This window comes from Nasonia vitripennis, chromosome 5, assembly GCF_009193385.2.
Source record: "Nasonia vitripennis strain AsymCx chromosome 5, Nvit_psr_1.1, whole genome shotgun sequence".
Classification (NCBI taxonomy): domain Eukaryota; kingdom Metazoa; phylum Arthropoda; class Insecta; order Hymenoptera; family Pteromalidae; genus Nasonia; species Nasonia vitripennis.
The window spans coordinates 3,245,880-3,271,265 of NC_045761.1; the positions used below are offsets into that span (position 1 = coordinate 3,245,880).

General features: G+C 49.8%; 3 protein-coding genes across 10 annotated transcripts in view; all 3 read right to left on the reverse strand.

The window, feature by feature from the left end:
- Nucleotides 1–750: 750 nt before the first annotated feature.
- LOC100123534 lies at nucleotides 751–7,381 on the reverse strand. The gene is made up of 16 exons (XM_001607131.6): nucleotides 7,070–7,381; nucleotides 6,792–6,873; nucleotides 6,278–6,717; nucleotides 4,258–6,198; nucleotides 4,068–4,092; nucleotides 3,823–4,001; nucleotides 3,657–3,756; nucleotides 2,949–3,596; nucleotides 2,665–2,874; nucleotides 2,399–2,605; nucleotides 2,133–2,339; nucleotides 1,831–2,073; nucleotides 1,455–1,771; nucleotides 1,225–1,388; nucleotides 989–1,156; nucleotides 751–920 (listed from the first exon to the last, which is right to left on the reverse strand). The coding sequence occupies exons 1-16, from the start codon at nucleotides 7,207–7,209 to the stop codon at nucleotides 838–840; spliced, it is 5,154 nt and encodes a 1,717-aa protein (XP_001607181.2). The 5' UTR covers nucleotides 7,210–7,381; the 3' UTR covers nucleotides 751–837.
- A 157-nt stretch (nucleotides 7,382–7,538) lies between these two features.
- On the reverse strand, nucleotides 7,539–18,617 carry LOC100677904. Of its 8 annotated transcripts, XM_031932615.1 has the most exons (11): nucleotides 18,198–18,617; nucleotides 15,532–15,835; nucleotides 14,921–15,058; nucleotides 14,335–14,461; nucleotides 11,307–11,490; nucleotides 10,628–10,745; nucleotides 10,145–10,404; nucleotides 9,571–9,909; nucleotides 8,990–9,247; nucleotides 8,795–8,926; nucleotides 7,539–8,736 (listed from the first exon to the last, which is right to left on the reverse strand). In XM_031932615.1, exons 3-11 carry the CDS (start codon nucleotides 15,016–15,018, stop codon nucleotides 8,588–8,590), a joined length of 1,665 nt encoding a protein of 554 aa, XP_031788475.1. In that variant the 5' UTR covers nucleotides 15,019–15,058; nucleotides 15,532–15,835; nucleotides 18,198–18,617; the 3' UTR covers nucleotides 7,539–8,587. The 8 variants fall into 8 exon arrangements, with proteins under 8 accessions (XP_031788475.1, XP_032456232.1, XP_031788476.1 ...); XM_032600341.1 differs by lacking the exon at nucleotides 15,532–15,835 and having other exon boundaries at nucleotides 8,990–9,244; XM_031932616.1 differs by lacking the exon at nucleotides 15,532–15,835.
- A 3,218-nt stretch (nucleotides 18,618–21,835) lies between these two features.
- Nucleotides 21,836–25,386, reverse strand: part of LOC100123549 (angiotensin-converting enzyme) — a 35,525-nt gene continuing 31,974 nt past the window's right edge. The window contains exon 12 of the mRNA XM_001607148.5: nucleotides 21,836–24,411. Within this exon, the coding sequence (XP_001607198.1) occupies nucleotides 24,251–24,411 (161 nt within the window). The 3' untranslated portion in view covers nucleotides 21,836–24,250. The remainder of the gene's footprint in view (nucleotides 24,412–25,386) is intronic.

Consider the following 25,386-nt stretch of genomic DNA (forward strand, 5'->3'; position numbering starts at 1 on the left):
GGCTGCGCGTATCAACCCCCGCGATGGATCCCTTCCCTTCCCTCGCTCTCCCTCTCAATTGCGGAGCGCCTTCTCGGGAGAGACGCCGGAAGGTTCGAGCGCGCAGGGGGTGTGTGCGCTGTCCGTGTGCGCGCACGGCTTTTTTTCGCCAGGTCGACTGCTGCAGACGCCGCGTTCTATGACCCTATTGCCGTAGCTCTGACGGAACTGTGTGTGTTATATTATATGCCTATAGCCCGTACTGCGCTTTTCGCCACGATGTCGTGAACACCGCTTTTTTTCACGAGCTTCAATTGTTTATCGTTGCGGCCGCGCCCCTGTTTGTGTCCCGAGCGCGAATTTCTTTTATTCATCTCGCGGATCGATTCGACTATACACACGGCGCAGCTATAGTGCCTATCCCCTTTAAAAGGACTGTAGATCATTTGGAATATAGCTGCTGCTGCTGCGCACACTTGAAACAGCGTTTCACCTACAGGTTATTACCTATACGGGCTTGTGCAGGAGTGTACGACGGATTGCCAGCCGCTGGAGTCGAGCGTTCGTGCGATGCTATCTCGCGATTTAATTCTCGGCCACTTTTTACGCCTCTGCGAACGTTTGCATAAGATTGCATCGTTTTTTCTTTCCGCAAAGGGCTATTTTTAACCGAGCGCGGATAAGCTATTTTAACGAGAGCACGACCGGAAATCCGCGCGCTCTCGACGTTTCTCGCGATGGTTATGAGGGTAATTTCAGAGCATAGGCGAGTTCTTACAAAGGCGTGCAAATTTATTCCTAAGCTATACATTTGAGTTACAGTTGAACGCAGAGTAGTGCTGCTGTACATTCCGCCCGTCACAGACTGATGCCGTCAGTGTCGTTCTCTATCAGACGGTCCTCTTCGGCTTCCGGCTGCTCTTGCTCGCTGGACGTCATCGCTGGAAGACGAACAGTTTTGAAAAATTCTGATTACGAAGCGAGGGGTATGTATTCCGTATTGTTATACCTATCGTGTCCCTCCTCTGCTTCTTCTTCTTCTTGAAAATGAGGGTCGCGGAGACCACAGTCGCCAGCATCAGCAGCATGATTGCGCAGCTCGCCATGATCGTCACGACGTTCGCGTCGGATTTGTAGAGGTTGGCCATTACAACGCTGTGGGTGTTGCAGGACGACTCTAAAAAATATCCCTCGCGGGTGAATCCACCCTGAGCAAGATCTTCGAGCGATTGCGAAAGCTCTTACCTATACTCATGTAGCAGGTGAGCCAGTCGTTAGCCTCGACGTCGGTCTGGTTCAGGCACATGGTCGAGTTATCCATCGCGTGCAGGCATCGCTCGTGGCAGGTGGGTCCGGTCCAAGGATCCTCCTTGACCGTCCAGTTCCCCGAGTCGTCGTAACCGTCCCACCTGAAAACGTTCGAATAATTACGCTACTCTGAGAATAGTTCGAGAAGGAAGGGATATGCGACTCACTCCGACGGTCTCCAACTGATCTTCGTGTCGTTGTAGATACGCAAGACGCAGGCGATTGCCTTCTCGCAGAACTTTCCAGCCCAGCCGTAGTAGCAGCTGCAGAGACCAGTACCGACTTCGCAGGTCCCATGTTGGCAATCACCACCGCAGGCGTGCAAGCACACGGGGTTGCCGAGCGTGTCGTTGTCGGCGACGTAGTTCTCGTCGCAGTCACAGCTCTGAGGCTCGACGCACTGGCCGTGCGAGCTGCAGTTGCCTTCGCAGTGCGGCTGACACAGCGTGGAGTTACTCTCGACGGTGGTCAGGTCGAAGCCCTCCTGCGAGATCGTGATATTTTTGAGGATTCTTTTTTTAGGTTCACGACTACTGTACCTACCGAGCAAGTCACGCAGGTCGAGCTGTCGTCGTTGCAGAAGCCGTTCTGGCACTCGCAAATGACGATGCAGTTGTTAGAGCTGCCATTCTTCATCTCGTAGCCGTCGTCGCACGTGCACTCGTTCGGAGCCGTGCAGTTGCCGTTGATGCAGTCCTGACTGCAGACCGGCTCGCAGACAAAGTTGCTGTCTTCGGATAGCCTGTAACCCTCGTGGCAGGTGCACGTGTCCGGAGCTGTGCAGGTCTGTAATTTGCCCGGTTGGTTAGTTTTGGATAGCGTTATTTCTTAAGCTTGATACTGACCCCCATGTGGCAGGCTTCCTTGCATACGGGTTCGCAGGTCTGAAAATCGTTTGTTGCGGCGTAACCAGGATAACAGATGCATTTGTCGGGCTTCGAGCATAATCCGTGATCGCAACCGCTGTCACAATGAGGTTCGCAGATGAAGTTGCTGTCTTTGGATAGCCTGTAACCCTCGTGGCAGGTACACGTGTCCGGAGCTGTGCAGATCTGTTATTTGTCCGGTTGGTTAGTTTTGGGTAACGTTATTTCATAAGCTTGATACTGACCCCCATGTGGCAGGCTTCCTTGCATACGGGTTCGCAGGTCTGAAAATCGTTTGTTGCGGCGTAACCAGGATAACAGATGCATTTGTCGGGCTTCGAGCATAATCCGTGATCGCAACCGCTGTCACAATGAGGTTCGCAGATGAAGTTGCTGTCTTTGGATAGCCTGTAACCCTCGTGGCAGGTACACGTGTCCGGAGCTGTGCAGGTCTGTTATTTGTCCGGTTGGTTAGTTTTGGGTAACGTTATTTCATAAGCTTGATACTGACCCCCATGTGGCAGGCTTCCTTGCATACGGGTTCGCAGGTCTGAAAATCGTTTGTTGCGGCGTAACCAGGATAACAGATGCATTTGTCGGGCTCCGAGCAATATGCATTGGTACATCTGCTGTTGCAAACAGGATGGCAGATGTGGGCAAAGTCGCTTCCGGTCTTATCGTAGCCGTCTTTGCAGTTACATCGATCCGGCGCGACGCAGTTCTGCGACACACGAATAACCCACAATTTCTCATCGAACCTCGTAAACCAACGCGCGACATGTGCAATATACTCACTCCGTTGACACACTCGTCGGTGCAAACCGGTATGCAGATGTTCGAGCCAGGATGGCTAAGCTCGTAACCCGATCTGCAAGTGCACGTCTCTGGAGCAGTGCAGTATCCGTCCAAACCGCAGCCGTGGCTACACCTAGGCTCGCAGGTGTAGACATCGTCGTCCAGGTCCTCGTAACCCTCGTGGCACTTGCAGACGTTAGGCGCGACGCAGTCGGCGTTGACGCACGGCTTGTCGCAGATCGGCTCACACGGCGATGCCTCCTTAATCCAATCCAGTCGATCCAACGATGACCTGCGATAGCCTAGCTTACACCTGCAGATGTGCGGCTCGACGCAGAACTCAAGGCTGGTACAGTTGTTGCACGTGGCCTTGCAGGTGTAGCCGTCGGACAGCTTGTGGAAGCCGTTGTTGCAGACGCAGGTGTTGGGAGCGGTGCACTTGCCGTTGACGCATTCGTTCGAGCAAACGGGACGACAGTCGTTTATCGAGTGGTCCATGCTGTAGCCCTGGAAGCACTTGCAGGTCTCCGGTTGCGAGCAGACTCCGTAGGAGCCGCAGCTCTTGCTGCACAGCGGGATGCACATCGACGAGCCGTAGTTCGTGTAGCCACTGCAGCAGACCGACCGGCGTTGGTAGCTTACGTGGTTCTGGATGACAAGTTCGAATTTAGTGTTGGCCTATTCGGTTTAGGTTTCGTCTGACCGTACCTCTATTCTGTAGTTGGTACGAGTTTTCCATTTGGTGAAGCCCAGCCAGTTCCTGGTCCGATAGCTCTCCTCGTAGGGCACGTACTTCGGCGTTGTGATACTAAACCAAACAAGAGACACCGATGATTATCAATAGAAACTCGCGGAGAAATGTAAAAGCTCGTACCTAAAAACTTCTGTGCAGTTGCGGTGAATCGCGAAATCGGAAACGTGGTAAACTGACTCCGTTCGTACAATAACCGCTAGAACAAATAAAACGATCGCCGAGAACTCCATGTTTCGCTGCTCGCTCACTGGCCAGCGCGAGACTGAGGAGAGGACAAAATGATGACACCGAGAAAATCCCTCTCATCAGTATGTGGTGTCGCTTTATCGCCCCTGGCGCTGACTAGGCGCTTATCAGCAGGATGCTTTGTCTCCTATCGTCGATAGCAGACTTTGTTTTTAAAATTGGAATGCGAGTGTTGAAAGTTCAGAACTGCTGGCTTCAGATTTTTTTTCGTTTATTTTATTTATTTATTTACAATTACAGTCGATGACCGCGTATGTACAAATATATAAATAATGCTGTAAATTGGGCTACATAAATATACATCTACACTAATAAGTGGGAATGCATCGCTGGGCGCCTTTGACGCCTCGTTCCTTGACGAATCCAGCGTTGCAGATGCAGAGGTCGGGTCCGGAGCACACACCGTTGACGCAGCCACCTGGACAGGACGGTACGCATTTGAAGCCGTTGGGGTTTATGGAATCGGGTTCGTAGCCGGGTTTGCACTGGCACACGTTGTTCCCCACGCAGACGCTGTTGACGCACGGCGAATCGCAGGTGGGCCGGTAGTGGCTGTAACCTGGAAGTTTGAATGGCGCGAAGCCGGGATCGAGCTGTGGTGGACTTCCGGGAGGCAGGAACGGATTGAAGAAGCCGTGATTCATGGACGGATCTAGAACGTAGATATTATCGGTGCCATCGTCTCCTGGTGCTACCTGATTGTACGGATTGTAGAGGCCGACTATCACGGATGTTTGGCCTGGTCTGGGATTGACGTTGCCATTCTGGGGAAGGTTTAGCATCTCGTTGACGCCGTAAGCTATGTCCACGCCAGGGTTTCGGCTCGAGTCCGGCCAGGGTCTTCGGCCGCCCTTTAAGCCTAGGGTTTCGTGTGGATTGCCGGGCTGACCACGTGCTGGGATACCGTAAGGTCCGAGTGGCTGGTACGGCTGGTTATTTCCAGGAAGACGCTGTGATGGATTTAGCCCGTGGGCTCCCAAAGGATCTGGTGTTGGCCCGTTGTACTGAGGCCCGTACGGACTTTCGAAGTCACGTGGGTCGTGCGTCGAGACAGGTCCTTGTCCAGGTATACGCGGCAGTTTCGGGTATAAACCTTGCCCAGGAGCTGGTGTTGAATACGGCCCCTGCCCGGGGAAAGTTTCTTGCGTCGGATGCGGTCCTTGCCCAGAGTATGGGCCTTCTGCGTATGGGTCTTGACCTGGAATGGGCGGCAGTTTTGGATATAAACCTTGTCCAGGTGCTGGTGTTGAGTAGGGTCCCTGTCCAGGGTAGGGCCCTTGCGAACCGTAGGGCCCTTGGTATGGTCTTTGTGTCTGGTTATTTCGACGGTCCCCATAGTACCTTCCATCGGAACCGTGCGTCTCATTGTAATAACCTTGTGATAGGTAAGGTCCTTGACTGGGAAACGGCCCTTGTTGATTGACCGGTCGTAGTGGTCTGGGTGTTTGACTGTTTCCGTAAGTTTCGTACTGTGGATTACGATCTCGTGGATTCGTTTCGTTTACTCTTTGACCATCAGGATCATAAGGCTCAAGAGGAGCAAACGGTCCTTGAGAATTGGCAGGTCGGTGTATTCCACCAGTTGAATTATTTCTATATCCAGTATAACGATTATTGTTTTCAGAAGTAGGATACGTTCCTGGGATATTTTGTCGATTGACACCTCCCTTCAAGCCAATAACTCTATTGTTATTTTGCGTCTGATTGAGTGTCACTGCGTCTTCGTACTGCCCAGTGGTACCGTACGTATCTTCCTGTTCGCTGTCCGGTCGATTTCTATTCTGAACGATACCCTGAGTACCATAAGCTCTTCCAGGCTGCTGGGCACTATAGTTTTGCGGCCTCTTCAAGCCTTGCTCCGGACCACGCAGCTGACTGGACTCTTCTGGTCGGTAAGTACCCCGACCTCCGTACGTCGTCTCGGGTGGAATCGTCCGGTTATTGTTCCAGCGCGATCTGTTGACAGCAGAGTTTTCGTAATAACCATCGCTGCCTTTCTGAGCTTCCACGCATCTTCTCAGCTGGCGATTCATAACGAAGCCTTGGTTACACTCGCACTGCTCGGGAGCAACGCATCGGCCGTTGGGACAGTCGCCCAGGCATTCCGGGATGCAGGTACCACTCGGCGTCTGGGTGTAGCCGGGATCGCAGGTGCAGACGTTGGGCGAGTGACATCGTCCGTTGGTGCTGGTGCAGGTATCCGGACAGGAGGGCGTACAGGTCTCTGGATCGTTTTCGGAGTTCATGTATCTGTAATACAAAAATACTTTGATCATATTATCCACATCACCTGAACAGGTAGCAACCGACTGGTAATCCTCACACTCACCCGCGATTGCACTCGCAGATACCAGGCTGGATGCACCGACCATGAGGGCATCCTCCTTCGCACACTGGCTCGCACCTCTGCGTCTCGTTCAGGTAGTAGCCGGGATTACACCTGCAGTCCCTAGGCGCAACGCACTGTCCATTCCTACAGCCGTGTCTGCAGACCGGCTTGCAGATACCCTCTTCCTCCTCGTAGCCGAACTTGCAGGTGCAGATGTCCGGGGAGAAGCAGTACGCGTTATCAGCGCAGCCTCGACGACAGATAGGCTTGCAGACCCCAGCCTCTGGACGCCAGCCATCCTCGCAGGTGCAGACGTTCGGTCCCGTGCAGGTGCCCCCGAAGCAACCCTCGTCGCAGTGCGTCTCGCACTTACCTGTGCTCTCGTTGCGGATGAAGCCCTCGCAGCAGTCGACTATCGTCAGCCAGCCGCGATTGGAGTTCTGGATTTTGAAATCGGAGTTTTTTTCAAAATTACTCTCGCAACTTCAAGAGAGATATAAAGAATCATATTTACCGTCTTTACTCCAGCCTGCTGTGAACCCGGCCGCGTTTTAACGATACCTCTGGAAATGTTGACGGCTAGCGCTTCGTCGTACCTGTATACGCAATCGGTAAGCTTGTACAGTTATTGCTCTAATGAATCCGTTACAGATGAAGTTATCTATTTCGCAAACTCAATTTACGACCGTTACACGCGTTTCAAAAGAAGCAGCAAGTGCGGAAAATTTTTCAAATAGCACGAATACGATTATGCAAATGACGAGTTTTTTAAACTTCATTTTATTTACTCACGGGACTCGCTTGTAACAGGTGCCGTTTTCATTAGCCGGAAAGCTGGCGTAATCCAAATTTGCATTATTCGCCTGTGCCAAAATGCAGCTGGCCAACGTCGAGTAGAATAGCAAAAAAACCAGTCTTCCTTCCAGCATCATCTTGTCTTATCGGATACTACTCGCGGACTGACTAATAGCTCCGCGCGAAGAATCGGAAATGTTGTTTATGCGAAAATATACCAAGAAGATAATCTGCACGGCGAGGTTGAAAAGGTCAATGCGAGTTTGCGACTAGTCTGCGGTCATCCGATTTGCGAGTGCAATAATAGTTTATTCAAGCTCGATTTCTAAGTATGCCGTGGCGCTATTTGCATCTATCCGCTTCATTACGTTACAGCGATTATACTTACGATCGATTCCGCCGATAAAATACTGTCGACATTTATCCTCGAGATTTTCTCGGAAGGAATGAGCTGTGCGGGGGCGTATTTTCCTCGGGTGTACAAAATGTTTTTATTTGGCTTGAAAATTCATTGACAATAATGTACATTACACAGGGGGAAGTAGTAGTATACGATGGTATTTTTACAGAATATTACTAAATAGCTGTTGATATTGCCAGCACACACACTGCGGCGCGTAAATAATATTTAAATGCGGTGTGATCACATTACTATGTTTATAGCAGTTTATCAGGCATGAGAGAGTTCCTGCATAAACTTGCAAAACGATAAGGAGATAAATATAGTGACTTATACACTAACGAGCGCTTGCGATGCCAAGTATATAATGTAAATAATGAGTTCTCATACTTATATTATATGGATTGTATATACTAGCAGTGTTCATAGCCACGATAATATTGATAAATGCAAATACAGAGCGATCGGCCTTACGAGAACTACTCTTTGGAAGAAGAATTACATCATATTCGATGAACGAGTAAACAACGCACGATATATGCCACACTAGCGTTGTCGCTTCAACGGAAAAGAAAACCCTTTACAGTGTACGTGTGTGCGTGTGTACATAAAAATCTAGCCAGTATACATACGAATATATATTAATGTGTAATAGTAGGTAAAAGTTGATGTACTTACAATCTAGCGCAATTTTCCTCTATGCGATTACATGCCCAACAATCGATATATAGGTCATCAGACGCATTATAAATATACGATAAAAAAAACCCTTGTCCTCTCGCGCTATCCAAAAGGACACACTCGGCGAGAGAAAGAGATCAGCTGCATAAAAAGGGGATAATTCGCCGAAAAGTTTCTCACGATCACTCGTGCACGCCTTTTCTCCACTACATCGCCGGCTGGATTGACGTACATGAGGCAACAGCGCTACGGGCGCACGATCCTAGACTACTACAGCCGAGAGTGCGGTATAACAGCTCTCGCGAAAAATTGAAGTTTAGGACGAAACTACGAGTTGCGAAACTCGCGCGAGTGTATTATAGGCAGTGTCGGTGTATAGCTCTCGCGGCGGTTCCTCGCAGGGCTGGTTCCGCGAGCGCGGAGAGCCGGAATTATTACGTGTCTTTGGCGAAGTAGAAGGGCGCCGAGAGCGGGATCTCGTCGTACACGTGTTCCACATCCGCGTCGCCCGGGGCGAAGCCACCCGCGGGTACGTTCCTGTGGGAGCACGCGGCAGGTCTGTCGTAGTGACTCTCGAGGAGATCTGCAAGTTTCGATCGGGTCTTATTGTACTGAATTCATTCGTTTCTACGGCGACTCACCTCTGAGATTGCTGGACAGGCGGATGCCGATGGTGACGGTGCCGTTGGCGTACTCGGCCGGTCGCTCGTCGAACGTCAGAACGGCCGCCTCAGGGCCGGCGTTGTACACCGGGTTGACTCTCGTCATGGTTCCTGTGAAAGTGATGCGATGATTTTTCGAAAAAAAGATCGACAGACAATTTGGCAAAACCGTACGAGGAAGAGTCCCGATGGTCACGTCCAGGCCCTTGCCGGCGGCGGTTGTGGCGGAAACGACGCTATCCTTTTCGGGAAACTGCTGGCGCTCAACCTTCTCCTGGCTGTAGATCGATAGGGCGGCCTTGAGCAGCCGCGAGCGCACGTGAAAGATCATGAGAGCGGCCACTGCGGTCAGGCCGATCGAGACTATCGCCCCGACCACTATCATCGTGGCCACGTCGATCGGGATGCCGGACATCGGAGAGCCGTCGTCTGCTTTTACACACATCATAGAACAGCGTGTTATAACGCGACCGGAGAGTAAATTTTATTGTAGCTCTTATGTCGCGAAAGCCGCGCGCACGCGGAAAAATATATAATGTATGCTCGAGATGGACGCGCGCTTTATCTATCAAGGTTGTCAGCGCCGCGATAAACTCGGCGCTCTGCGCGAGTGAGAGACTGAGAGCGACACACGATAGCGTTTATATGTGTGTGTACGTTGTGTTTTAGAAAAAAAAAATAGAGAGAGAGAAAATACCGAGCGCTTTTATCGCGCTTTAAACAGAAGGACAAAGGTCGCCGAGCGGGAGCCATACCTTTGTGAGTATTCTTGACGTACTCGGTCTTGGGCGAGACAATGACGCGAAAGTTGGTGTGCCGCTCGTCAAAGTCAAAGCCGGCGGACTTGCTCCTCTCGGCGTCGTCCGGCTGTGAAAGTTGATTTCCTTCGATCGAGACAGTGGGCCCGGGTTGAGGGGGGAGGGGACTCGTCGCCAGTACCGGCGTTGTTCGTCGCGGCTTCTCCTCGATCGTCTTTGTCGAGATGCCCTCCGTCGTCGGCGGTTTCTTCGATTCGGGAAGCATCGCCGGCTCGACGTTCACGCTGTTGCGCTCTATGATCGGGTCCAGGTTGTCGTCCGGGATCACGGGGACTTCTGGAAATTTCGTTTGCGGTAGTACGTACTCCATTAAACTCTCTTATATGGCCTGTTCGTTGGCGCGTCCGTGAGCGCGTTGCATTCGCCCAAAAGGCAAAAATAAATTTTAAGGTTGAAAGAGCCGCGAGTTAACGAACTGCAGATCCGGCTCCGAGTGCTGCCGATCAAGGTGGATCACTTTTACCGATCTCGAAGTTCTCCACTGAAATATATAATCCGCAAATACACTCACGCTCGGTTACTCTGGACAGCAGGGCATCCTCCTTGTCGAAGTCGACGATGTCCACGTAATCGGTATCCGCCGTCTTGGCTGTAGAAGCGGCCGGAACGAGATTAGCCGCGATACCGGACGCCTCGAAGGGATCGCTGACGGACGAGGCCGACTCGCTGCACTCTCCGGTCTCGTGGTGACAGCGGGCCAGCTGGTTCTCGCAGAGGCAGATGGAATTGCAGCCCGCGCCCCAGTGGCCTTCGGGGCACTTGTTCTCGCAGCTGGAAAATTCACAGAGTCGTACCATCTGCATGTAAACGGCTTTTGCGCCGGCTTAACGAGGAGTCTAAATTCCCGCTCGTCCGAGTCTAATTCCGAGTGTATTCGCCGCGTCCAGTGAAATGCGAGAATTACGCAAGCTATATACGGATTAAATAATCGCGTCGAAGCCGAGAGAGCAATCTCACTGCGGCCGCGGCGTTAATAGATTAAAAGTGTACTCACCGTGAGCCCATCCATCCAGCGGGACACTCGCACTTGCCGCTCACGGTATTGCAGGCGACCTCGCGCAGGCAGTTGCACTCGTTCTTGCAGCTCGGGCCCCAGGTACCCTGTGGACACTCTGCCGCAGGAGAATCTCATTACGGCACGTTTGATTCTGTATATATTCGCGCTTAATTGCCGGCAATTGTGCGTCTCGAAAGTGTATATACCTTCCGGTATGTATAATACTTTCGACGGGCTTTTCAATGGATACCCGCGCGACAGCTGCGTATACGTAACAGTCGAGAGAGCGTGTGTCAGCGTTTTGCTGCTCTTTTTCTGCGCGTGACATAAGTGCGCTTAGTAGATGTATAGGAAAGCGGGTATTCGGAGCAGCGATGCGTGAAGATTGTCGCGTTGCCCCGCGGGATGTATCGAGATACACTTAGCAGTGTAAAAGTGGCCGCGAATCATACGAGGAAGTGCGATAAATTCATTTAAAAATCCTCTCAACGCGCGAGTTTACAATGTATAGGAACAGGATGCCCCTCGACTGCAGGCGGTTCTCTCTTTTTGTCCTCGACGGAGTTTCCGGTAAATGCAGCCGGTTCGCATTCCTTTACTGAATTATCCTTTCACCCTCTGCACAGAAAATGACAGCTCCGGAGCAGAATTCAAAGAAAAATACACAGCAACTCACCGGAGGCGCAGTCCTGGCCTTGGAATCCCGGATCGCATGCGCACTCGTTGGGGGCGATGCAGACGCCGCTGCGGCAGCGCTTGCAGTGCGGCACGCACTTGGCTTCGGCGCTGCCGTTGCCCACCGGCTCCTGGATCGCGTAGCCTTCGCAGCACACCGGCACGCTCTTGAATTTCACTTCCGTCTTTTGCAGAGAAACGTCGTTAAAAACTCGAATTTTTGACGCATCGATCGCGACTTTACTTTCGTAAAGGCTTGCGCAAAATTTTATCTATTACACAAACGACGTCGCGTAAATCCCATCGCGTGAGGCCACCCGCGCGATTATTCTTTTTCTCGCTATTATTTAAGCGGCCGAGTAAACGATAAATTACGACGATGCCTTTTTTTCGGAGGAAATCGCGTGTATAGTGTGCAACGCCGTGAAAATTCCGCAACGCGATGCGCGTTGTTGCACTGCAGCTGTGCAACGCTAAAGCTACATGCAAATGGAGCGGTTTGATAATCGGCGAAAAGAAAGCGCTCTCTACCGATCCAAGCGATAACGCTGCGCGTTAATCGTCGCGTAAACTCGATATAGGCGCGCATTTCTAATGAACTGTCATAATACACGTGTCCCGTATGTACGAGCTCGAGTGCACCTGTACATGTAACTCCGGTAATACAGACGTATGGACAGATGAATATGGTAATGATTTTCGAAACGAGAGCCGCAGCGGAATAATCCGTTCGTAGTTTTCTCACGTGCGAGCGGGAGAAAGAAAGAGAGCCGTTTCCGCGTCGCGTGTGCGTCTCTATTATACACAGGCGATCGCGAGCAAGCGGACACGAAAGTTATTTAGCACGTTGTCTCCTTTGAGCAGCACTTTTTTTCGAAGATGCACGCCCGTAGTTTCTCCTTCGCGGATTTTGAAACTGGCGCTGTGCTTCTATTGTTTCGGAGGGACTAGTGTGATTGACGCATTTTTTTTTTGTGCAATACAGTTGTTGCGCGAGAGTCGAGTCGGTATAATTATACATTAGATGTAAGTATAGAGGCGTGTGCGTGAGCAACGGCGATTTCAATCAATTTCGATGAAAGATATTTATATGACGTTTATGAGCGCGAGGCTCGTTTCGACGTATGATAATTCACGTCGCGCTCGCGCGCTTCGATTATCTCATCGGCGCCGCGCGCGTGACAAACGAAGTGACGTTTATGAGATTTTTATGGATGTCGAAACGGTCTCGACGCCGAAAACGACGCCGTAATATTATGGCACACCTCCGTCACTTTCGCGTAGATAAAATTTAATTACCGTCTATATGATAAAATTTTGATATTTCATTTTCTCAATCGCGAAACGCGGAGATTCGTAACACGCAGCGACGTCTCACAGACGCAATTTGGCAATAGCATTAGATAGCCGTCCCAGACGAAATCAACGACTTCATACATAAATCGTATACAAAAACTTCGCTCGGCTATGCGCGAAATCCATTTCTTTATTGGATTCGAAGAACTACAGGTACATACTCGTATAATCTTTGTCTTCGCTGTAACGCGATCCGCGCGCGTCTGTGGTATTGGCGCAGCTCGTGCAAGTACGCAAGTCTCGCCGAGTATTCCCATGTGTAGCTATACGTATACCTCGCAGACGTGACGAGTATATTATACAGAAAAAAGAAAGAGAGAGAGAGAGAGAGAGAGAGAGAGAGAGAGAGAGAGAGAGAGAGAGAGAGAGAATCTCCGTTATTCTAATCGAAAAATCTCTCGAATCTATAATTTCTGCCTGAATCAGCCCGAGACTATTTATAGTCGAGCCTACTACGCAAGCACTCTCCATTATCATCGATTTCTTTGGAAATAAATTCCGAAAGCTTTTCTCTAATATATGCGCCCATAGTTTCAACGTATAGCCGATCGCGACACGTGTGACACACATTATATTCCATTTGCCGCAGTCTCTCACCGCAGCGCCGTATAATGGACTGTCGAGTCGCGAAATTCTCTGGAAAAGCGGGACCTCCCACCCCGACGGGATAATTCGGTAATTGCTTTATTAATTCGATTCGTCCGCCGGAGTATAGAATTACGCGCTCCTGTGCTATCGTTATTATCCCCGATGCGACCTTCTTCGGCTACGGGCGATTTTTCTCCAATATTATATCGGTGATTACGATCGCGCTCGGACTATAACAATAATAATAATTATGATAACAACTACAACACACGAGCTGTGGGGCGGTTATACGAAGTCGTAATTAAAAATTTTTGCAACAGCAGCGCTGTTTATTTACTGGATCGCCGATACCGTAGCGCGGAAAATTGCATCGATTATCGAACGATTTATAGGTCTAACGTTATTGTGCTATCTCTCGGTGCAGCGGTGTAATGTCCGATCCGATATCGCGAGCTATTATTATCGTCGTAAAGGAAACGGGCCGTTTTTCCTCGAGAGCAGTGCGCTAAAATTAGGCGTCCCGTCGCGAGCGTTGAAATAAAAACAAACATTGCGCAATTCATTCGGTCTGCTTAGTGTACACTAATGTGCACGTATACGTGTAAACAGCGAGAAGAGCTCGGGTCTATGGGTTTTTATGCGGCGAGTACACGTCGTAAAAGGCTTAAATATTCGCGTTTAGTAACGCGCGCGCGCGCGCGGAGAGCCTTGTAATATCGTATATAACTTTCGCCTACTGCGCGCGCGCGAGTCCATGCGCGGTGTACTTATCACAATTAGATCGAATGGAAAGCGACTTCAAACGGTCGAATTAGTATAATGGAAATGAAATCGCGCCGTCGTTGCAAAATCCAACTCTTATTAATTTTTAAAATCGACCGTCTCTCCCGCCATAATATTCCCTCGTTAGCCAGACATTCCTTCGTCGATCCTCTATACGACGAAACGACGCCGACGTCGCGCTTTTTACACAGCACAATACGCGGCGCTCTATATAGAGCAGCTCGTTTTTCCCCATCAGCCGCTGCGTACGTATACGCGAAGATTGGCCAACTCCGAAGTTATATGCACTTCTCTCTACTCACCTTCATGCGCCAGCGTTCTCGCAACTCCGTGCGAGTCTGGGGGCAGCGCGGCGGTATCTGCAGGCACCAGGCGAGTGTGTGAATTTCCACCGGCTCGACGTATTGTTCCCGCGACGTCACCGTGTAGCTGCGCAGAGGTGTTTCACTTTTTTTTTTTTATATATGGACTTTGATTTTTCCCGCAGCTGAGCTCTCGAGAGGGAAAGATCCTCGTTAGATGCGCTCGGCTGGATGTATACATTCGGGAAACTCGCGCATAATAAGGAGCCGATCTCGATTCTTTCGTTTGCGAAAGCCTATAGCTGTGGGAGAAGCTGTCGGCGTGTAATAACTCGGTTATTATTACTCTCCAGGACGAGTATAATCGCATGCAGATTTATTTTATTACACTCCTGCCGGATTTCCACGGCGATCGGGAGCGAAACAATAACCGATTTTTGCGTCACGCCGCGACAGGCTTACGCAATAACTTCGCAGGCTCGAATTGAAACGAACGGCTCGATGCAAAAAAAAAAAAAATTTATCAGCGCTGATAAGCGAGCATATCTATCCAGCCAAGCATGAGCTCGAATAACACTCGACTCACTTTTCCACGCGGTGGCACACGTGCTCGCCGGTGAGCGCCGAAGCCGGCTGTAGCGCCAGGGCTGCCAATGTCGCCGCGAAGATCACGAGCCCACGCATGTTCGGATCCTCTTCTGTATCTCGTTCTCTCCTGAATAATCTGTGCAAAAACCAGTCACATCAGTGTCTCGGCCTCGTCGCATGTCTGAATCGGGAATTTCCCAAGGAGCGTTTTATCGATTTTTATATTCATTTTTTTTTCGAAGGAGACGGCGTGTAGGAGATCGGCATCGGGATCAAGGCGGTGCGCACCGATTTTCCTCGCCACGGCGGTTTATACAATATAAATAAATCACGTTTTTTGCACTCGGCTGCTGATGACGAAAAAAAAGACCGCGAATCTTAATGAATGAAAAGCGGAGAAAAAATGTGTATTCAGCTAATGGAGCACGAATCGTTCTGAAAAGCTCGAGTGAGAGAGAACAGCCGCACTCGCACGTTTGAATCGCGGCGAGCGCTGAAAAGGCTGCTTCTCTCATTCATCCCTCGTCGGCTGAATCGAACTCGGAGAAGCGGGGAAAAAAAGGAAGAAGAGTAAGAGGGAGTAGGCATACAATACACAAGAGTACTTGCGCGCGCCGTGTGAAGTACTAAAGCGAGCTGCCGACGGGAGAGAAGCCTCTGCAGCGACGTCTCTGGCGATGCGGCGGAGCTGACGCTATTGGCTCGGTAATATTAGTAGTCGTCGTCGTGGTCGATCGGAGGATGTGCTGCGCCATCGTCGCCGACGTGGTTTATAGTCGGGGCACACGGTTTACAGTCTCGAGTGGCAATCGTCCTTCGACGCCGGCCAGCTGACAATGGACACCGGCTCTCTGCGGCCGAGTGTCTCGTTTCATGCATAAACGATCCAACGTCGCGTTGCGGCTGAGCTTTGCTGTGTGTGGCATATACACACAAAGAGAGAGAGAGAGAGAGAGAGAGAGAGAGAGAGAGAAGAGTCTCTCTTCTTTATTGATTCTCGGAACCGATGCGAGAGCGCTCTTATCTATCTCCTCTTACGTAATAGGTGGTGCACAACAAGGGCTTTGCTGAAACGGCGTTTCATCGAGGGGTTATTAATAAAAACGAAACGTCCGCGCACAGTAAACAATCCAATTTCGCAATCCGTATATAGCGAGCGGCCGTGCACAACAATGAGAATAAATAAGCGAGTTAATATGATGGAATTCGCAGTCCCGACTAATTCCCACCGAGATAAATCGCCGGAGCAGCCGCGCACGTGTACATAACTAATTTGCCCTGTGTGTCACTCGCGCAGGTGTAGACTCCCGGGATAATTTATAATGTGCCAGTGTGCCGCACGCGAGAAGGACTTTTCGATTCGAGCCCCTGCACACAAGCGCGCGAAAGAGCTGGACAGCTCTTTGTGATCAAGCGATCGTTGCGGACGCTCTTGCGGCGATCGGATGTGGTGAATAATGACTCATTGTGTCCCCAATAAATCGATATTTTTTATCTCGACCAACACAGCCTCTTTCTCGCGCAACGTCGGACAATGAGCTGCGCGCGGGAATATTAAATAATCGCGTCGAGAGATTACGTGCAAATAAATTACTGGAAACACTTATCGTAATCGGGCCTACACCTCGGCATTATTACGCGGCAATCGAAACAAATCAAAACTGCCGTCGACTATAACTGGGACACCGGCTGCAATCAATCCTAGAACACATTCGCTCGCCACACGACCGGTCGCGTATATTAGGTGCCCGACAGACACAGGCGGATGGATCTATAAATACGTCGGAGATCCGGTAGCGGATTATCATTCGTCGTTCCGCCCAAGCGCATTGTTCTTTTTTTTCGAGCTCGGCGAATTTTAATTCGGAAGAAACGGATACGGCGTCTAGAGAGATGTTTTTTCATTAGCGGTAACGAGCTCAAATGCGTTTTACATTGGGTGAAATTTGCGCGCAACCGCGAGCACAGTCCGTGTTCTCGGTAGCGTTTTGATGAACCGCGTGGGAAGTGCGACGAAAACAGTTGGAATTAAAGTATATAATCTTTCCGGAGTCGGAAAAACCCTCGGCGTGTTGTTTACGTCTCACGTAAGAGGTGAAATTTTATCGCGCTAACGACTCTTCGTAATATAGGTATATTTGGGCGAGTGTTATTACGTTATTACGGCGGATGTCACCTCGTATAATTCGGCTCGGCTTTTTATTTCCTCGGATAACGCGTATAATTATTATAGTACCGGGAATTTCCAAAGCCGTGATGACAGCGTGAATCGCTAATTGGCCAATAATCGATTCGATGAAAGTCCACCGGTGTATAGCTGCATCGATTCACGTAATTTCGGGAACTGCCCTGGTATATACGAAATAACCATCGAAGCCCGAGGGACCGAACAACAATTTTTCTCCCGCAACCGAATCTAGAATCTAAAACGCGCACGTAACTCCACTCGAGCACGATCGCCGGGGAAAAAGGTCGCTGTTCCAGTATCAACACACACGTACACTCCCAATATATCGCGATGACGTATTTATGACGTTTCGAACGTGTAATCGCGGATTACGTCACACGCCGCATCGATCCCGAGTATATATATCTATATATATATATATATATATAGCTCGTGAGCATAGCCGATTGTTGTATACCTGGCGGGGCTAATTGCCGGCAATCACGCGGATTCGCGCGAGCCACGCGAGCTTCCGCCATAGGATGATCCCTCGCGTTCTCATGCTTTTTTGTGCTTTGTTTTCCAGGAGCGAAAGATCCAGCCAGTCAGTCACTCTCAGTCTACTAGTTTACTCGTTTCCTAGTAGATCGATTTTCCCGTGCGCGGCTGCTACTTTTTCCCGCGAGCTTTCTTTCCTCCCGGCGCGCTCTCGATGCAAATGAGCATTTTACAGGCCGATTTCTCTGTTCCTGTTTTTGTTTTTCTTCTTTTTTGAGCGATCGGCTCGTCAAACGTTTTAATCAAGCCGTAGCGGTTAATTTGCCAAATTTATTTCGCGCCCGGGAAAACGAGCCACGTCAGTCACAACCGACGCGCGAGCATATAGGAGCATCGATTACGCGTGCGCGCATTATTGCAAGAGAGGCAACTTTCAAAACGCGGCGGGCTCGTCCGAAAATCGAGCGCGCGGTAAATAAGCCTTCGCGGCCCCTGGGTATGACGATTCTTACGGATTATACGAAGGAGAAAAAAAAAGGAGAGAGCACCTCTCACCGAAAAAGCTCGAAAGCGATTATTCGCGCGCGCAAGGTTCAAAGTGAGTGTATACCTCCTGGTGACCTCCACAGTCAAAAATAAAGAGCAGCTTCCCTCGCAGGCGTTGGCCAAGTGCAGCAGCAGCAGCAGCAGCGACTCGGCCTTGCGTATAACATACTGTGTATACTCTCACCGCACGTCGATAATCTTATTCCGCGGCAGCTCTTGCACTCATTAGCCTCTCGCCGGAGCGAGAGAAAAAGCTACACGAAACTGGGCGCAGCGTTGCGCAAAACCGATAGGGATCGCATGCTGCCGCAGTTTTTTCTCTCTTTCTCGTGCGAGTGTCTATAGGTATTATAGAGACGCCGATGATGTGTAACACACGATTCCGCGGAGATACGCGTATGTGTATTACGTAAAAGGAGAGCGGCGCGATGGATGGATATGATGCGTGCGCGGCCGAGGCGTCGGAGGCGCCGACTGCCGCGATTTTGCCGGACAGACACCGCGTGCGAGCTCCTCGCCGTCAATTGACGCCCTGCGTCTGTGTGTGATCGAGTATCGTACCTATACACGCACACACGTATAGAGAGAGAGAGAGAGAGAGAGAGAGACCGAGGAAGAATGCCAGGCACAATGAACTCCGACCCTCCGACGAGATCGTGCAGAAGAGCGTATAGTATGCTGATGCTCGTCGCAAAGACGAATTTGATCCGCGCTGGTGTTTATACGCCTTCGTTATCGGCTGTATACGTGCTTTTGAGAATTGCCAGGCTGTTTTCGTCGTATCGCCGGCTTTGATGTTCCTGTAAATCGAGGCTTTACGTAAAGCACGAGAAATTCACTTATTGCATTTCGCGGGAAAAATTATATACAGTTATAAGCTTCCAATAACACGTTGTCCCTCCGTATAAAATATAACGCATTAGGACTGCACCGGCTTATCGTCGCCTGCTGCGCGTTATGTCACTCACACACGCGCGCATACTTTTCGAGAAATCACAACATTACACGCGCTCGCGCGCGAGAGAGAAACCGTTATATTATGCACGCGTAACGCCGTATGAAACGTGTATACAGTTACAATTAATTAATTTTCCGCGCAACTTTTCTCGCGCGAAGCTCTACTGTGCAAACACTCGAGAATCGCGGCAATTTCGTACGCGCGAACGATTCCTAAAACTTCTCTCTATACGCATATTCTCGAAAACGACGCGAACTTCCTGAACAAAAAAACTTTCACCGCGCGGTCGAATATATCGCGTTATGCGTCAGCTCCGCTATAAAAGCAAGAAAAACCGCGTCTCATCGCGCGGATGTATAGAGAGTCGCTGAGCGACGCGGCGGGAATTTTAATTGGAAATTATACCGCGCTCCGCTGTATATCCGCTGCCTTTTCTGCGTAGCTCTGCAAGCTTTGCCGAATATGCTGTTCTACGAGCCGTGAAAATGAAAAGTGGACCTCGGGCTCGTTCGAGTCAATGAGGAGAGCTGCGATGGAAATGTTTCGTCGCGCGAAAAAAATATTTTGCAACGGCAAGCGTTTAGGGGCCGGTTCTTCCTGTCCTTTCGCAGTTGGTATTGTGTGGAGCACGTAGACTCTCCCCTTCGCGGGCAAGTTCAGCGAGTCCCTGGTGGATCTTCGGGAGCACGCGCGAAGAAGCTTACGATCTCAATGAGGCACTCGACTGCGGCGACGTCTACGCGTTTTTTTTTCAGGTGTAATAAAGAGGATTTTACGGTGGTTATGCAACTCGAGAGTGAAGCTGCGGTTGTTGTGTTCTCATCGAAGTCGATGTATAATAGTATTAATTTCCCAGCCGCATCTCGTTATTATAACGCTTCGATGGCTCGCGCAACCAGTTCTAATAATATCAGTTTAAAAGCTACGAATAAAAGAACCAGGCGAAATATCCGTATACTTTCACATCCCGCTCTATAAACGTAGCGTTTCATACACACACTCTCGTTCGCACATTGCTCCTGCCTCTCGCCGGCAGATTAAAATATTCCGCAAAAGCCACTTGAACAACACTCAATTGCAATGTTTCCGTTGTAACCCTTTGCCATACATGTCCGCACACCCGCATATTATTATTACACTCGCGCGATCATCAAGTGGTCTGAGAGGAGGTGACGATTAGCTCCCTCTCGACTCTGACCTTCAATTGATCAAGGCTCGCAAGAGCTGTACAGTAAATACAGCTACCCTCGACCTCCGGCTCTCGACTCTTGACACTTTACACCCAAACCGGCTGCCTATTGCGGTCTAGGCTTCCTTTTTTTTCATGTCCCTTATTTCTCGCTCTCGAGTCGAGCTGGAAAAATTGCCGGATTGATTTATGAGCTGCCGGCTGCATATAGTAGAAAGCCGGCGCGTATGGGGCTGATAAATTACCAGCCGTATTTTCACTCGGCTTGGCGATATTGTCCGGTTGCAGCGATTACGCGCGCTGAAGCGTCTAAACAGGGTCAGTATCTTGAAAGAAATCCAAACTGACATACATATAGAACGTAAGTATGTAACGAGAGGGAAATGTTATAATCAGCGATAGGCGGCAACCGAATGCTTATGATTAGCAGAAAAGAGAGTTCAATCGGATAGGCACACCGTTCAATTTTCAAACATCCCTCGCGTCCCCATAACGCACAAAGTACAAACTCGTACGAAACGAGGCTCTCGAGGCGCATCATTGCAGATGCAGGCAACAGTACGCGAAGCCAAGTTACGCTGCATCGTCGGCCGCCCCCCCGCGGCCTAATAGGATGATTGTTGCGACCAATCTATTCCATTGCGACCCGAGAGTACACACTCGACGCCGCTGTTGCTGACCAGTGATGCACTCATTTGCGATTTCAAAAGCACCGGATATTCCCGTCACGTTCCTCTCCTCGACTTTTTCCGCTAGCTTCAATTTCGCGCGACTGCGGCCGTTGATTTTTGCAGTATAGGCTTGAAATCGATTTCGCGATGAATAATAAATTCCCGAACGAGGGGCTAAAAATCCATCCCGATCCCGTAATCCTCCTTCGCTAATGAAAGCCGATACGGCATTAGCGCAAAAAACACGCATCGAGTTACCTCTCCTATAAATATAGTACATCGAGCGTGAAAGCTCTCTCTCTCTCGCGGGTTTAACGATTGGTTTCGATATACTTATAACGGCTTGCGGAGCTCAGCTGGCTTTGAAAGTCAAATACATGCGCGGCCTTGCGAAATCGGCTGCAGTTGGCTTTTCTCACGACTCGCTGTGCCACCTTTGCACCTATAGGTACTGCTCTCCGATGCACACGAGCGTGTGTTACGTCTGCATAGAGTCTTCTCTGCGTCCGTCCGAGGTCGTTGGGCTGTCTCACAAAGAAGGGCTGTACACTCCGCGAGGAGGAGTCCTTGGGAAGGTCGGTTTTCGGTCCCTTTCTCTTCTCTCCTGCGTATACTCTCGCTTCTGCGGCGCCGGTATAATTCTTCGTTTTACGAGCGTAGAGGAGATCGCGGTTGCGAAGGGAAAATAGAAAATAAAAGAAAATGGGTGACCTCGTTTCGAATTAATACGATACTAGTCGGCCGAGTAATGCAATATAATCTGCTCGATGGGTATATTATCGTTTTATTATACGAATTAGAAAAAAAAGTCAACCTGTGGCGACTGAAATCGCAGAAGGAGTTATACATGTGCTGGGTATGGATTGGAATAAATCGACGACTCGTCGTTGTATACAAGGAAAGATTTATTTGTTACGCTTACGTACAAACGTACACAATTAAATGATTCACGACACACGGCCTCTTTACCAGGCCAATCTTTACATAATAAAATAATCCAGTATATTATATATAGCACGATAAAACAACGCTTATGTATATTTACAACAATTACTCGGCTAGCTATACTTAAAAAAAAAAAGAAGATCCACCTGCTTCTCTCGTCGCTTGTAACGCAGCTACTCGTCTATATAATTACATGTTAATCGTATCAAAGTGTCGGGTAAGGAAGTCGTCAGTGTTAGCTCTCGAAATAACAACAAACAGAAGAAGTAGTTTGCCGCAGCCGAGGATACGCTGCTCTCGCGCGTGTTGCAAGTCCTCTTGAGAATTCGCACCTGTCATTAGCCGCGCGTTGTAAAATTACGAAAACTCTGCTGAAAATCGGAGGAAAACGCGAGGCGAGAAGCTTTGCTCGTTTTCTACGAGCCCTCGTTCGTTGATATTCGAATTGTGTTTGTGGGTCTCGCGCCAATTAAGCGGAGATGGACTCTCGCTGATAGTGTACAGACTTTCTCGCGACGATTCGTCCATTATATGTAGCTGTCGCAAGGAGACGATCGAGTAAGTGCCGCTAAGTGACTCTCCTTATGTAAAAGGAGAGTGAAAAATCGCGGCTTATTTTTCGCGTTTGCGCAATCGTTTGTTTGGCTCCAGCAGTCGTCGATTTAAATACGAGCGATATTTCCGTCAATTACGCGAGACGACTCCTTCGGGCGAGTATCGGCTGTCTATAGTGTGCACATTCCCACTTTGGACCTTCTCGGCGATGCTGAAAGGGGAGAATTGTCTATGTGTATACACTCTTGTTGCGAGTGCGCGAGTCGACAAGGATTGATCGGGTCAAGGATGAGGCTTTTTTTCGATAGGTCGTCGGGTCGAGTGCGGTTCCATTCTTTGTTTCTAAACTGCCACACAACCCACATATAGATGTTAATCTGGCGTCTGGATTTGTATACTCGGATAACAACTTGTTCGCGACGAATCAATCAAGTTATTATAGCCGCGCGCGCGCAGCTTGCATAACCATTAGGTTTCGTGTGTGTACGTATAGTTCGTTTCATTGCGATCACGGCGTGTTTTGAAGTTACCACATAATCAGCGTGCACAGCCTAATGCGCCGATCGATTATGGTATAGAATCGGGAATAGCCGATTTTAATTCAATCTCCTCGAGCACTTGTATATACACCGATAGCTGCAGCACAATATAAACCGATGATTACGCGACTCGCGAACTAGTTCCGTTTTACACACAGAGCCATTAGCGAACGCTCGGAATTCCCAGATCCATTCCGCGCTCGGCCCGTCTGCTGTGGAGGATACTCATCGGATGAAACCCTTCAGCTTTACACACAAAAGATCCTACGCCGCATTGTTCTCGCGCGTAAGGACTGTCCTTGGCATCTCCCTCTAGAGATAGAGCCGTATACACTATCGGCAGTTCCGGATCACGTCCAGAGCCTTGATTTTTGCGGCAAGTGTCCGCGTGCGGTGTAAACGGTGAAAGTCTCTATACACACGGCTCATTGTTCGCTCGTCCTTCTCTCTCTTTCTCTCTCTCTCTCTCTCTCTCTCTCTCTCTCACTCGCTCGCGCCGCACTTTCCGCTCTTCCGATTGCGCAAAGCGCGAAAGAGAGAGAAAGACCGTCGTGCTTTTCGGAATATGCGCGCGTGGCTCTATTGTGCGGGAGTAGGTGCATACACGAGGTGATTTTAAAATAGCACGTACGCCGCTTGAGTTGAGAGTCAAAGCTGAATAATCGATCGGCCCGAGTATAAACGAGAACCGGGCTGTTAATTTAAATTAAATCCTTTTAATTAACTCTACAACACTCGCATATAGATATCCGTTCGCGTGCTCACGGCTCTATAATTAAAGGGGACGTCGCGAGAGAGTCGTTGGCGAATTCGCGGGCTATTGCGACAGAAATAATGCCTAATGTCACACGGGAGCGGGAGAGTATGGTATGGTCGTTCCGCATTCCGGCGGTCTGTGGCGCGAGCGCGCCTTTGTGAAACAACTTCGGCTGTATACGCGCTATACTCTCGTGTCGCGTAATCCTCGGCTGCGCTACCGGAGCTATAACCTGTGTCTATGCCTCCATTCGGTATTATTCGCTAGAGATATACACGGGACTGGCTGTATGCATGTGTTGTAGGCATAATAATAACAATGATAGGACCAGCGACGAGTCTTTGGATCGCTGCAGTTCTTAATTAAATTCTCTCGACGTGCCTTATATCTATATTACTATATGATCTCCCGCAGACTTTTTGGTAGACAAGAAGAAACGGGACATGAGCGATTCGTCTTCGACGCGGATGAGGCAACTCTCGAACGGAACTGGTGCGTTGGTGCTAGAACGAGGATAAGGCCAGGGTCAGCAGGAGGCCTAGGAGCGCGCTGTTGCCCAAGGCGCCTGATACCCTCGGGCCGCTGTTGTAGTAGCCCTGGTACAGGCCGCTGCCGTAGACCTCCAGACCGGCCGTCTCGATGCTGCGCTTGCAGTAGTCGCCGTCTGAAACAGGGAAAACGAATATAAGTCCCTCCAGCTCGTTAACCGGCTGCCAGTTTCTTGCCGAGAGACACACAATCCCACAAGTATACATGGGGGCCTCTTGCCCACTCGAACGCTCTCTTCCTTCTTCTATACAGCCGTATACATTTATTTATACACTTATATACCTGTATACAGATCGGCCGAGGGGCACTTGCGATAGCGAGGCTTGCGCAACGGGCGAGCGTTTCTCACACGCGCCGCACAATGGCCCCAAGAGTTCTCCGCTCGTCAACCGATACACTTTTCTTCGCAGTAGGCTCCGCGGTCAGAACGACACGCGTTCATTAGATCGACGATTTATCATGACGAGTCGCGAGTGAAAATCTGCCCGATAAGCATCGAACGGAAGAGAAAACACCGCGGCTGTTTCGTTCTCTGGCCGGCTTCCAATGCGCCGCATACAGGAGCTGCATCGTAAAATGATTAGTTCGACTCGCGCTATACCTACTTAATTAAATAACGAGAGCTCGCTCCGTCTGATGTATACACGTTGGGTAAGCGAGCCTACACGCCGAATTAAGATTCGCGCTGCAGTTCTGGCGTTTATCGCGTTCCTATCATCCAGATATTATGTCACGCTAGGAATGCGCGTCCGTCTGTGTGCTATACATCAGCCGAATGAATGAGTCCGTTGTTGCGAATGGGTTGGCGACCGATAATTAAAGGGAAGATGGATAGGTCGCGGCCGACGTTTGCTCGAAATTGTATGCGCGAGCTGCACGCGGCTGTATTGCGTCACGTTTATAGGCTAACGTTACTCAATCGACCTGGATATACTGCTAAGGAGAGGAAGAAAAAGCTCCATTTCCGCGTTGTACAGCCGTCGCGTAGTTTTCAGGAAAATATCCTTTTTGCTGCGCAGGGATTAGCGGACAGTATAACCGGAGAACCTAAGCCTTCTTTCTCTCTCCGCACATATTTCCTCATCCATAT